Source organism: Leguminivora glycinivorella, chromosome 13 (assembly GCF_023078275.1).
Source record: "Leguminivora glycinivorella isolate SPB_JAAS2020 chromosome 13, LegGlyc_1.1, whole genome shotgun sequence".
Classification (NCBI taxonomy): domain Eukaryota; kingdom Metazoa; phylum Arthropoda; class Insecta; order Lepidoptera; family Tortricidae; genus Leguminivora; species Leguminivora glycinivorella.
The window spans coordinates 3,269,306-3,282,807 of NC_062983.1; the positions used below are offsets into that span (position 1 = coordinate 3,269,306).

Sequence of the window (13,502 nt, forward strand, 5' to 3'; positions counted from 1 at the left end):
TAAAAGTCACTAAAGGACTCAGGACGCAAACGCCCCATACACCTTTGGAGGCGGAGCGTAGCAAAACGAATTTGGACTGAGCTGGAACGAGGCCAAGGCGGTGGCTCAAGATAGAAAGGCGTGGAAGCATCTTGTGGAGGCCCTATGTACCTATAGGGTGCTTTAGGGCATTCAAAAACAACAACAAAGGACTTAAACTGATAAATCTATCTCTATCTATCTATAGCAGCCTTTAAAGCGCCCGTCTTTGGACATAGGCCTCCTCTCCATTCCTCCACGCTTGTCGGTCTATTGCCATCCGCATCCAGTTATCGCCAGCTAGTTGGCAGATGTCGTCTCTCCATCTAAGGGGGGGGGGCTTGCCGCGACCGCGGGTGTTAGCGGGCTTCCACACCATAGTTCGTCTCGCCCAGCGACTATGGTCCATCCTGGCAATGTGCCCAGCCCATCTCCACTGTCTGATACTGATAAATACCTAATTAAAAAGAATACTCACAGTTGATATTCAATATGAGCATCTTAGCCTGCGGTGGAGCTTAGTTAGTGTTAGCAGCCTGACAGACTAAACGAGCGTTCAGATTCTGACGGTCGACATTCCGAAACGTCAGTGTTTTGACGGTCACGCCATTCCACTTGAGTAGGTACTTTGTTGTCTAAGTACCTACTAAAAGTCACTAAAGGTAAATTAAATTGATAAATAATTAAAAGGAATACTCACAGTTGATATCCAATATGAGCATCTTAGTCTGCGGTGGAGCTAAATTGGTGTTAGCGGCCTGGCAGACCAAGCGAGCGTTCAGATGCTGTCGACCGACGTTGGGGAACGTCAGTGTGTTGACGGTCACGCCATCGCCTCGCTGCTCGTAGGAGTCGTCGATGACTGTGTTCTCGAGGTACCAGGTGAGGCGGGGGCGAGGGTCACCTGCGGGTAAAACGAAAAAGTAGAGTAAGACTAGCTGAACATGACAATGGTCTATGTCGACACCGACAATAGTCGACGTGTCAATACGGAGTTATGTCTTTGATCTTTAAGTAATACAGCAAATCAGCTAATTAACCTTTCCCCGTTTTACACAAAGAACGAAAAAAGCTACAGCAATAAGCCAAAAAAACAAATTTCTTCGTAAAACCCAGATAACATCGGTAAAGTACTGGGAGTGACATTTCGGTGAAACTTTAGGAGATACGCAAATCCTTTCCAGGCATCTCGTTTTACTATAATTAGGTAGGTCTGCGCAAGATTGGGGTAGACATTTTTATTACAGGCTTATTTGAAATATGATAAAAAGAGATTTCTCTCTTTATTGTCAACTAGAATCAACAATGAAAATGTAAGATTCCAAAAGCGAGGTTCCGTGATTTTTCTTACCCCCGTAACTTATTTTGGGCACTTTTGGGTTTTACTACAAATTAGGAAAAAAGTTCGTCTTTAAGTTAATCTTTAAAGTTTGGCGCCACGTTTTCATACATGTTTGTTTAGTTTGTGCAATGAGGATCGAGTACCGATATCCGTACTAAATTATAAATTAGAAAGTGTATGTGTCTATTTTGTTTGTCCGTCATTCACGGCAAAACGGAGCGAAGCGACGACGGAGAGTGACATTCATGCTACTTTTTCTCTGTTTATAACCCTCCACTTCCCTAAAATAAGGGGTGAAAGTTAATTTGGAGCATTCCGCAATTTTCTAATTTAGCGCGAGCGAAGCCGCGGGCAAAAGCTAGTAGAGAATAACTGCCAAAGTAATATTAGTAGTAGTAGTAAAACACTTTAATGTACCAGAAAATAATACAACACACAAAAAAAGAGTTTATTACCTAGTACGAAGGTACAGCATAATAAAGAGTACTATCGTACAGTATGGCCACTCCCGCTCCCCGCTGAAAGTGCCGCCCACCCCCTCTCGGTTACCTCACAGTTACCGCCTCTCAAAAACACGAACAGTCGACCTGACATATTTCACTCATACAAGCATAGTACGCGTTCACCTACACGAGCTTAGACTGTGTGCTAGGAACGCGCCTCTTTCATATATGTGATCGCCAGTGTCCGAGGTGTGACAAAGGCGAACTTATCCCTTGTTACTTATCTCTCCGTAGTCACAGTACATAAACTCCATCTATCGACACAGGCTTAAAACTTGAAACAATGTGTATTAATATTTGGTGACACGTTGGCTTATCGCCTACACCACAATGGTGAACCCACAGCCGACAAAAACACATTCTAAATAGGTATTTTCCCACATGAAAGATTAATCTTACTCAAATATAAACAAAGTTAATATTATCTTTTCCACAGATGTCATATATACCATAGATCAAGCAAACGTATCTACTTAGCGTGTCAAATGAACTCAGTGAAATCCACTGAGTTGTCCGTCTTTAATCGCAGCTTGCAGCTTTCGTGCGTCAGATTTTGTAAGTTGAAGTCAACAAAAACATTAAAAATGCCTCGTTACGTGATATTTAATTACAACAACACAAAAATTATGAACACTCAGAGGCCTGAGACATATTTAAAAACACAGGCAAGTAACAACTTCAGTACAAAATCTGACACGCTCGGCCGCCATACAAATAGATGAACTTGTTTCTTCTATCTAGTTCTGTGATCTTTTCTGTTTCATTTGAACGAAACTGTTTATCGTAAGGGTTAAATAAATAAATAAATATTAATAGGACATTCTCACACAGATTGACTGAGGCCCACGGTAAGCTCAGCAGGCTTGTGTTGTCAAAGACTCTCCTCATATACTACTGTCAATCGCAATCAACGTCTGATGCAAATAGACGAGAGTAAATTGGTAATGACATCATGTTCTTCTGCTCTATTTAAAAACAACTGTTACGGCATGAGCATCATTGTATATAATAAATTACCAGAAGAACTACGTAAGCTACAAGGCACACTATTTATGAATAAGTTAAAAAAATGGCTAATTAATAAACAATACTACAATATCAAAGAACTTTGGAGGAATAATGTATTAAATTAAATTAAATAGGATAGAATTATGTAAATAATATATAATTTGCAATTGTTAATTGATTATTGAATTTGGAAATATTGAAATTAATTTATAAATGTATATTAATTTGTAATGAAAAATGTATATAATGTAAATAGTTAGATTTAAGATTAATATTTGCATGCCGCCCTTGGCTAAATATGTGATACCGACTGCTGATTTATATTCTGTCCGACTTAATGTACCATATTTAAGGAAATAAATTCTATTCTATTCTATTCTATTCTAAGAAAATAATTATTAAATGTAAATTTTGTAGACACGAGATCAAAGTTCACAAGCAACGAAAACATGTATGTGCCTATGTAACTATGTAATGAGTTATTTTTTGTCTTAGTAGGATGCATTGGGGTGCATTTCGAAGCACAGAAATGCTCGAGTAATTACGAAAAGCTAATCTTAATGGAAATAATGGAGTTTTATGTGACTTTCGAAATGAGACGACTTTCGGAATCACCCCAGTGCACTCTACATGGAAAATATAGCCTTAATTTTCCTTCTTACTCCGTGGCTTGCGTGGGCGACGGTCGCGCGATGGTCGCGCAACGGCGATGCGACGCATACGAAATCAAACCTTATCGATATGGAAGTAGACGATGCGATGGCGACGGTCGCGCGACCGTCGCTCACGCAAGACACGGCGTTACACTTCAAGGAGTCAAACGATGATTTTTTATTTTGATTTTTACTGCGTCAGTGGCAAGCTAGCAAACTGACCTACATGGTTGGTGGTAAGCAGTCTTTGGAGGCTAAGTATGCCTCAAATTTTAATATACAGGTTTAACATGGCCGTTGCCGACCCTAGCGGCTCAGCCACGACATTGGTCTAAGCGCGACAGCGGTGAGCGACGGCCGTACATTGGAGCGAGACACAGCGATGGGACTTTTCATTCGCACGTGTGGCTGCCGCTCACCGCTGTCGCGCTTAGACCAATGTCGTGGCCGGGCCGTAAATCCTGAGTGCACGCTCATATTAAGCGTTTAGCGGGGCGGGGCGTGCGTCGTGCATGTCAAACAATTGAAGCTCATACAAGTGTCCTGAGTCGACGCTGCATAGGGTGGACGCACGCTCGCCCGCCCCGCTGAACACCAAGCCGACCGAATGTCCACTCAGGCTATAAGTACTAACACTACTAACACTCCCTTCAACCCTAAGAAAAAAATCCTGAATCGTAATTCGAAAAATAATAATATATTGTACCAAATGAAAACCAAGACAAAACGATAAACATGACGACAGCAGCGCCCCAACCATAGCGTCCAATACGCCGAGCGGCGACACCGGTTTAGTTACCAAAAAACCCGCTAGATGTCGCTGTCAAGCTCCCATAGAATCTGTAGATCGCTTAGGCTCGCCGCTTGAAAGTTGCTATGTACCGAATCTTAGGGATACTAATTCCGATGTAATAGCCCCCTGCTTCCCTCTGGAATCTACGAGTTATTATTAAGGACTATCCCCAACGTGCTTCCGCTCCAGTTCTCTCTCTCTCTAACCGGCTGGGGAATACGTCTTCGTTCTGAGTCTTACACTTGTACTGTACGTGTTACTGTACATAATTATACACCTCTCACGATACTTAGTTTTCCCTTCTCTCTCCCCGCACGCACCCCCGCTACAATATGAAAATTTCAAAAGCACTATACCCTACCTTTACCCTACTCAGTACCTTTATGTATTTGAATAAACAAACCCAACTGCTTGCGAATAATATTAAAATATCAATATCCGTGTATTGCGAATCTAAAACGATGTTTTGATTGCTTACCAATATGGATGCAAATAAAACGTTCATATATGGCATATATTTTTCAAAAAAAATAAGAAAAATATAACCTCGGTCTCTTTGAAGCAGGAGTGAACAGGCATCTTATGGGCGATCTCACTGCATCGTAGGCCACGTCTTTGCCTTTGGCTAGTCTGTGGCCAAGAGTAAGCCCATTTATAATTAAAAAATAAATTAAAAAAAAAAACAAATAATGGGATAAAGCTAGGCCGAGAGAGATAAGAGAGCTTACTCATGACGTAGACATCGCCTACGATGGAGCGAGCTCGCCTTTATTATGACCTTAGCCACTTTTAATTATTGTTCTGCATGGGAGCACTGTCTGTCCGCAGCTCGGCCTGCGGTCTTCGCGTGCTTGGAAGCCTCTCAGACACTGGCGATCAAATATATATTATGAAAGAGGCGCGTTCCTACCACGCATTCTAAGTTTGTGTAGGTGAACGCGTACCATGCTTGTATGAGTGGGATCGACAGCGGTACTTTCAGCGGGGAGCGGGAGTGGCCATACTGTATGTACGATAGTAGGTACTATTTATTATACTGTGCCTTAGCTCCCATCGCAGCACAAAAGTGCTACACTGCAATAGTCTTTGCACCTGGCGGAGACCATCTCTGGATGTAGCTACATATCATATTGTGGGCTCAGGGATGGTATCCGCCACGTGTATCCCTTGATTTTAGATTAAAGTGTTTGAAAGGGCCTCTGTGCTGTTGGCTTCGGCCGCCGCCTCCCAAAGATCCGGGACCCTATGGTCCCGAGGTATGGAAAGAAATGACTTAGGAAATATTGATGCCGGCAAGGAATGCCACTCCTGGACCAGACAGGCTACTTATATTTTCTTACTGTTTTGCTAAAAAAAGTTCTCAATCTAGAAATAAATTAGGTTTTGTTGTTTCCTAAATATAAACTACTGTTGATACCTTACAATGAGTAGGCCATTTTCAAAAAATTGGGACCCTGAATTAGTGAAAGTTTTAACAAAAATGAACTCGATGTCAGTTTTGTGACAGCAATTAAGCATGAAATTTCAATAAAAATATTGCTTTTGAGTTAATTACTTAAACTGTAAGCAATACCTAATCTACATTTAAAACATGAAAAAAGTTGGTTTTTAGACAAATTTTATTCTTAATTGTTGTCACAAAAGTTTATTTTTGTTAACAACTGTCACTAATTTTGGTTCCCAATTTCTGAAATAAGGACTTATTCAATAATATAAAAAAAATTATAGGGCGTATTTCACTGCTAGATCATCTATCATAATCAGTTTAGTAACTTAAATTTACTTCCACCCACGCACAGGCTAAAATGTTCACTCCTTTCACCTCTGGGTATTGCAGTAGAATAGGGTGTCTGCTATTTAGCGATTTAAGGTACAAGATTTTTTTACTTTTAAAGTTTCTGAAACTGCATATTTAATTTTTTTAAACACACATTTCCTTCTAACTACGAGACATTGTATCATATAATTATGATACATCTATGATTGTCTGAAACTGGCAAACTGTTTTTTTTTTCTAAAGTAAAGCACCTAGTACCTATGCGCGGGCTAAAATGTTCACTCCTCAGGGTTTTGCTGTAGACTAGGGTGTCTACTATTTTGCAATTTAAGGTACAAGATTATTGGCAAAGTTAAGCCAAGAAACTAGATGCCACGAGATGACGAAACATTCACTTTATTTTATTCTCATTAAAACATTTTCTTTTCGGCGAGGCATTGTATTAAATATGATACATAATAATTATTATTATTCGAGACATTGATCAAATATGATACGTCTATGAGTGGCTAAAACTGGAAAACTTAATCGATTTTTTTTTCATTTAATTTTTTACAATAAGTTTTGTATAATCAATAAATGATAAAATAAAAATAAAAAATGTGTTGGTAAAAAATGGGCTGAGATTGAGCATTAAAGTCTTGCCAAAAGCGAAAATGTTTACTTTTCCTGCCATAAATAGACCTATAGTAGGCCTAAAGCTCATGGCTGGACGTCGTGACAGCGGACATTCAAAAGAACAATCTAACACCTGAGGATGCCAAAGACCGGACAAAGTGGAGACAGACTGAGCATAAAAGCGGACGCTGGGCCGGGAAAACATAAAATGTGACGTTATCTAGATAAAGGGACCTTATTGTTGATGGCGCTTACGTCCCGCGGTGTCGTATTTGTACACGAACATCGCTCGTAACGCCGTCAGCGCCATCTTTTTTTTTTTTACAGTCGTTTCTTCTACAGTCTGGTTGTGTGTTATTTTTTCTTTCTTTTTAGACTGACTGTAGATCCCATCTGCTGGGTAAAAGCCTCCTCGTTTTTCCTCCACTCATCCCTGTCTTGGGCTTTCCGGAGCCAATCTTTTCCTGCAACAGCGGAGATATCGTCTATCCACTTTTTTTGTGGATATCGAGAATAAGGTCCCTTTACTCATAACCCAGATAATGTCACAAATAAGGGACACCCTACAGTGAACGAGTAAAAATAAAACTTACCCACAAATATACACGAGTAAGTTATTTAATCCTGGGACTGATCAATCACTCACTTTGGAACCTAATGCAATATTTCCATTTACTTTGAAAAGGTTCTGCAGCTTACCACGAGTTTATTGACATAGAGTCAAGTCACATTATTACTCTTTGAAGTCGACTCAATCTTAGTGAGTTTTCAACAAAAGTTTTGTTTTTTGTGGAAATTTTGTGGAGGTATATAAATAGTGGGTGGTTAACCTCGGGTTAGCTCGCCATTTTCGGTGGTGCAAGTGACCCTTAAATAAAGCAAATTAATAATGTTGAAGGACAAGTACATATTTTTCATGTTTCATAAAATATTATTGCACTGAATACTTATAAAATTTACAATTTATAATACTAGCTCATACTAAATATACAAAATTACATAATAATACAAAATACAATTAACAATAATTAATACTTAAGAGCTAAGAAACACATCTTTCATGTTATCTAAACAAAATAATTTAAATAAACGTAGAACGTTTGTCTCTCATTTATTTTCATTTATTTGGACATACTTTTTTGTATAACACGTGGAGTTCCAAATAAGAGCCATTTTAAAAATAGCCATCGATCTTTCATCATCAAACAAATAAGATATCAATATGTATCCATTTTCTTGCCCTTTTCCGCTTAGTTAGGCACATAAAAAAATATTTCACTGTAGAAAATAGGCATCGGAAAATATTTACTGTAAGGTATTACAGCCCGCACGACCATGTGTCTATTTGTTCAATATCGCAAACCAACGTACGAGCAAACTGTCCAGCGTTCTATTTGACAGGTACACCAACTACAGCATCCGCATTCAAACGAAACATCCCGTCGGGGTTTTATACGTGTCTATAAAAATTTCGATAGCGCGATGCAGAAAAATGTTTCAACCTGTCAACGCCATCTGTCGGGAAATGCAGAAAGTTAGCGTGGTTTGAATGCGAAGTTGCCCATGGGAAATAAACAAGTCACTTTTGCCACTTCGTGCCCGAAAAAGGTGTGACAAGGAGTAGTTAATGGACATTTTAGTGTCTACCCGCGCCGGACTAGTGGCTTTGGTATTCGTGAATTTATTATCTTACTTTGTTTTTAACCCTCGACGCAAAAACGAAGGGATGTTATAAGTTTGACGTGTCTGTCTGTGTGTTTGTCTGTCTGTTTGTCTGGCTGTCTGTGTGTGTGTCTGTCTGTGGCATCGTAGCTCCCGAACGGATGAACCGATTTAGACTTTTTTTTTGTCTGAAAGCTGAGTTAGTCGGGAGTGTTCTTAGCCATGTTTCATGAATTCGGTCCACTATGTCGCGGTCGGGGGTTTTTTCAAAATTTTAATTTTGTGGTTAGGTTAGTTACATCCGAATGGGGCTGATGTTACTTTCTAAGAGTTCTTAATCTATGTTTCACTACTTTTATTGTTATTAAATTAAGGAAGTTTAAATAAACTACTATTATACTGTCGGATCGTGGGCGTATCATACCAGACCCGTCGTCAGGACCTTCAGTAGTTGCTGATGAGGGCTTTCAATGAAATACCATGTTAATATCACAGAATTTACTGCACAAAACTTATTACACATCATAGAATACATAACGCCTGTTATTTCGAGCAAACCGTCGAATTAGACCGATGAATCTCCAACAACGCCAGGACTCCCCAACTATTTCTCCTGCAGAGCCATTGAGAGCCTACAATCATCTGTTTTTAACCCCCGATGCAAAAACAAAGGGGTGTTATAAGTTTGACGTGTCTGTCTGTGTGTATGTCTGTATGTCTGTCTGTCTGTCTGTCTGTGTGTGTGTCTGTCTGTGGCATCCTAGCTCTCGAACGGATGAACCGATTTTGATTTAGTTTTTTTTTGTCTCAAAGCTGAGTTAGTCGGGAGTGTTCTTAGCCATCTTTCATGAAAATCGGTCCACTAGGTCGCGGTCGGGGGTTTTTTCAAAATTTTAATTTTGTGGTTAGGTTATTCGATTCTGTTCTTTTAGACAGCAGCGTCCTCTTTGACGTTTTGGCAGAACTCAGTCGAATACCATCCAGGTTGTACGAAGTTGTAAAACCCTTGTTTGCTCTATTTCTTAATTATTGGCTTCGTGCGAAGTGCATGGAGGGGGTAAGCAAAGCGATCGCAGTGCTTGCGGTGGTCAAAATCGACACTGATTGTGGTTGTCATCTATCAAAACTCATAAAATATAATACAATGTGGTGTAATGTTTGATATGGGGTATCAATGTTGTTACGTTGTTAATTGTAAAAATAATGGCATAAAATAGTCGTTGCACGTTCTATGCGTTTCTTAGAGCACACTGGAAATTGGATCAAAGAACTAAATGGATAGCTACGGTGAAAAGAAAACGTAAGTGACATGTCAAAACAAAACATTATAATAAATTGTATTTAAGATTTGTTTACCTAATATTGTTCAATACGCTGTTAGTATTTTTCCTACCGTAAAAGATTATGCTTAAAGATTCAGGCCTAGCCTGGGAATAGGCCCGTGTCGAATATTTCTGCGGCCGCGGACATGACTAGGTACTTACGTTTAGATTTGTTTTATATGGCATTAACGGGACGGAGGTTTAGCGAATACCATATCACTAGGCTCGAAGAACTTGTACCATTACTCCTATGTTCTTCAAGATTCCTTGTATGCCCTGCCAGCACCAATTTATTGACTCTTTCTGTAGTCTGGGGTTGGAAGTTTATACCGTGAGTAATGGCTTTGGAAACTGATTTTTGGTATTATTATCCATGTCTTTATAATCTATCTACCTAAATTACACTTGAAATAGTAGCTCTTGTTATTCGATGTATTTAAAATTAACGAAAAATCGTTAAAATATAATGTTTGTTTACATGTCAGTTTTTGACATTTTCCACTTCAGGTTCACATGGTAGTGGGCGTAATTGTCGTGCACGTAGCCAATAGCGTAGCGGTAAAGATACGTTTTACTATCTTAAACCACATTTTGGTCTTTCTCCGACTTATAAATAATTATCGATTATTTAAACTGCATTTTTTTATTCAGCAGGGCTGGGTTTGTATATTTATAAACCCATAAGTTCCCAAGTTATCTTTGAGCAGCTTAAATAATTGCTAAAACTAGCACTGGAACTTGAGCAGTTTTATAAGCTCTGCGTACCCCTTCTGGGAATACAGGCGTGGGTTTATGTATGTTATGTACGAGTTTGTAAGTTCACTATTTCAGAATTTTGTACTAAGGCTTATACAGCGGGGCAAATATCGACTGGGGAGCAAATGTTACTGATCCATTTTTTTCCATTATTGGGTACACTATCCACATTCAGGTCATGGATGCGTCAAAAAACCAGAACACAACAGCTCGCTCGCTCAGCGGAGCAATGGGCAAATGGGGGTTGTATATTATGTATTTATTCGTATATATTGCATGTTAGTGTAAGTTATAATTTATTATTACCTAGAATCCGTTTCCTGCGCCGTTTGTACTGTATGCCTACCATCTCCAATTCTCCCTCAATTGCTCAAAGGTTAACTGGAAGAGATCCCTTAAAGGGATAAGTTCGCCTTTGTACTTATAATAAGCTCTTTTTCCTGTGTGTTGTATTATTTTCTGGTACAATAAAGTGTTTTACTACTACTACTACTACAAACACCAGTACCTGTAGACATTCCCGGGAAGTAGTGCCACACCCGGATGCGCGCTTAACAAAGCGCCTACTAACTCTGAATAGAGCATCGCTACGAATAATCGTAGGCAACATTACTGGACACTGCCCACTTAACAAACATTTACATGTTATAGGTAAGACCGACAGCCCTCTATGCCGAGGATGCCTGTCGGCCGAAGAAACGGTCGCCCACGTCATCCTGGAATGCCAGGGAGTGAACACACAACGGGCTCAAATCCTCAAAACGACGAGGTCACTCCGAGAAGCCTGTGGAGACACCAGGAGGATCCTGCGCTTCTGGGCGGAGTTAGGCTGGCTAGACCCCTAGCTGGCAAATACAGCACGCACAATGGCCTCTACCTTTGAGGCTAAGTGCGGAAACCGGAGCCCATAACCATAACCATAACATAACCATATCCACATTATGCACTGTATTTCTACATGTATCCACTGAACACGCCTACCATATATAACCGGTGGACACTCTATTTAATAATGCAAACATTGTAAACATTGTAAAACATGGAAAAAATCGACCAATTACATTTGCCCCGCTGAACCTTACACCAACTTTCTACAGAATCCGTTTATTCTCACGACGTGTGACATAAATAGTGTCGACATTTTAGATTTTCAAAGAAATTTCCTCCGTAAACTCTCCAGCTGTGTAACGAACTCCGTCGAGATTTCCTTGAATATGTAGCTGCTGACATACACCGCGTTTCTATTGATCTCTGTTAACTATAAGGGAAGTTTCTTTAAGTGAATTACAATTTACTTCTCTAAGAAACTAGTATCTTCACTTTTACTGTTTTTTTTATACTACATCGGTGGCAAACAAGCGTACGGCCCGCCTGAATATTGAACCGCGAGCATAGCGAGTGGTTCTGAATGTCGATTCTTGAGCGTTGCGAGGGTTTCAAGGCACGTAGGTTAAACAAACTTTGCCACCGAGTGAAACACAAAACTTACTGACTATAAAACATGAAAATAAATCTAATCCATTAATTTATTCAATGTTTATTATTCAAAATCATCATTTATAGCTAAAATCTACCTGCCCGCTTAAGACAAGTTAAAATCTGTGTGAAATTAATTAGCACTCTTTTAGATAAAATGCAATTTTTCGAATAGCATAAAATGCCTTATTATTTGGTGTGGTGACAATAGTTATTTGTTATACAAGGGGGCAAAGTTGTATTTTAACACCGAGTGTGGAATTGAAAAACGAGCAAGTGAAAGGATTCTATAGTTGAACCACGAGCGAAGCGAGTGGTTCGAGAATAGAATCCTAAACTTGTGAGTTTTTTAACACACGAGAAGTAAAATACATTTGCACCCGAGTATAACACAATACTTTTCCCCTCACTACAGCGAGGAAAATACAACGCAAAAAATGCGTTTATCACTGCTACCAGTAGTTCCACAGGTGGTAAATCATCCTTATTACTAGATTCACCTACATTTATCAATTTTATAGCAGTTAATTTTACTTTATTCAAGGTCAAATTACTTTACCCACTAGTGGTTAAAATGCGTTTTTACCCGCTGGTATTAAAGGACAAAACACGTGTTTCCGAGCTAGTGAGGGGAAAAATCATTTAAAGTGTTTGGACGTAAGTAAAAATGCTTTGAACCACAGGCTCGTGTTTATTCTAAACTGTGTTTATTTAAGCGTGAGCGTTGAGCGATTCGGACGCGCGCATGAAAATCCGCCATTTCATCATGGTTTTAAATTGCTATACGTATTTGTATAACGCAGTGATTAATGAGTTCATGTTAGCTTTAGTGCAAACTTAAGGGCTAGTACGCACTAAACGGCTAACCGCGTCCGGTTGCGGCAAGCCTAAAAAGGTGCTTAGAATACTAAACTTTCAAAACTAAAAAAAATATCTGGAGTGAAACATGAATCCAGGGCATTTTTTAGGGTTCCGTAGTCAACTAGGAACCCTTATAGTTTCGCCATGTCTGTCCGTCCGTCCGTCCGCCCGCGGATAATCTCAGTGACCGTTAGCACTAGAAAGTTAAAATTTGGTACTAATATGTATATCAATCACGCCGACAAAGTTGTAAAATAAAGTGGAACAAAATGTTTTATTAGGGTAGGGCTTTGATTTTTTCCTTTGAATACCTTCCGACATCCGATATCGGATCGGATAATGTGAAAACGCAATTACATTACACTTCTTAAACGGCTACCAGAGTTCCCAATTCATATTGGGAATTCACCAGTTACAATGGAGTACCCATAATAAATTAATTATGAATAATAGTGACCGTGAGTTCACTCTCGCTCAAACATTTAATTATTGAATACTAGCTTTTGCCCGCGGCTTCGCTCGCGTTAGAAAGAGACAAAAAGTAGCCTATGTCACTCTCCATCCCTTCAACTATCTCCACTTAAAAAATCACGACAATTCGTCGCTCCGTTTTGCCGTGAAACGCGGACAAACAAACAGACACACACACATTCCCATTTATAATATTAGTATGGATATTGTGAAACCAATGGTTTGAAATATTGTAATACATT

The 13,502-nt window shown here is 39.5% G+C and overlaps 1 protein-coding gene across 1 annotated transcript in view; it reads right to left on the bottom strand.

Moving 5' to 3' along the window:
- LOC125232674 (neural cell adhesion molecule 2-like) overlaps positions 1-13,502 on the bottom strand; it is a 347,116-nt gene that overhangs the window by 146,654 nt on the left and 186,960 nt on the right. The window contains exon 5 of the mRNA XM_048138427.1: positions 719-922. Coding sequence (XP_047994384.1) covers positions 719-922 — 204 coding nt within the window. The remainder of the gene's footprint in view (positions 1-718; positions 923-13,502) is intronic.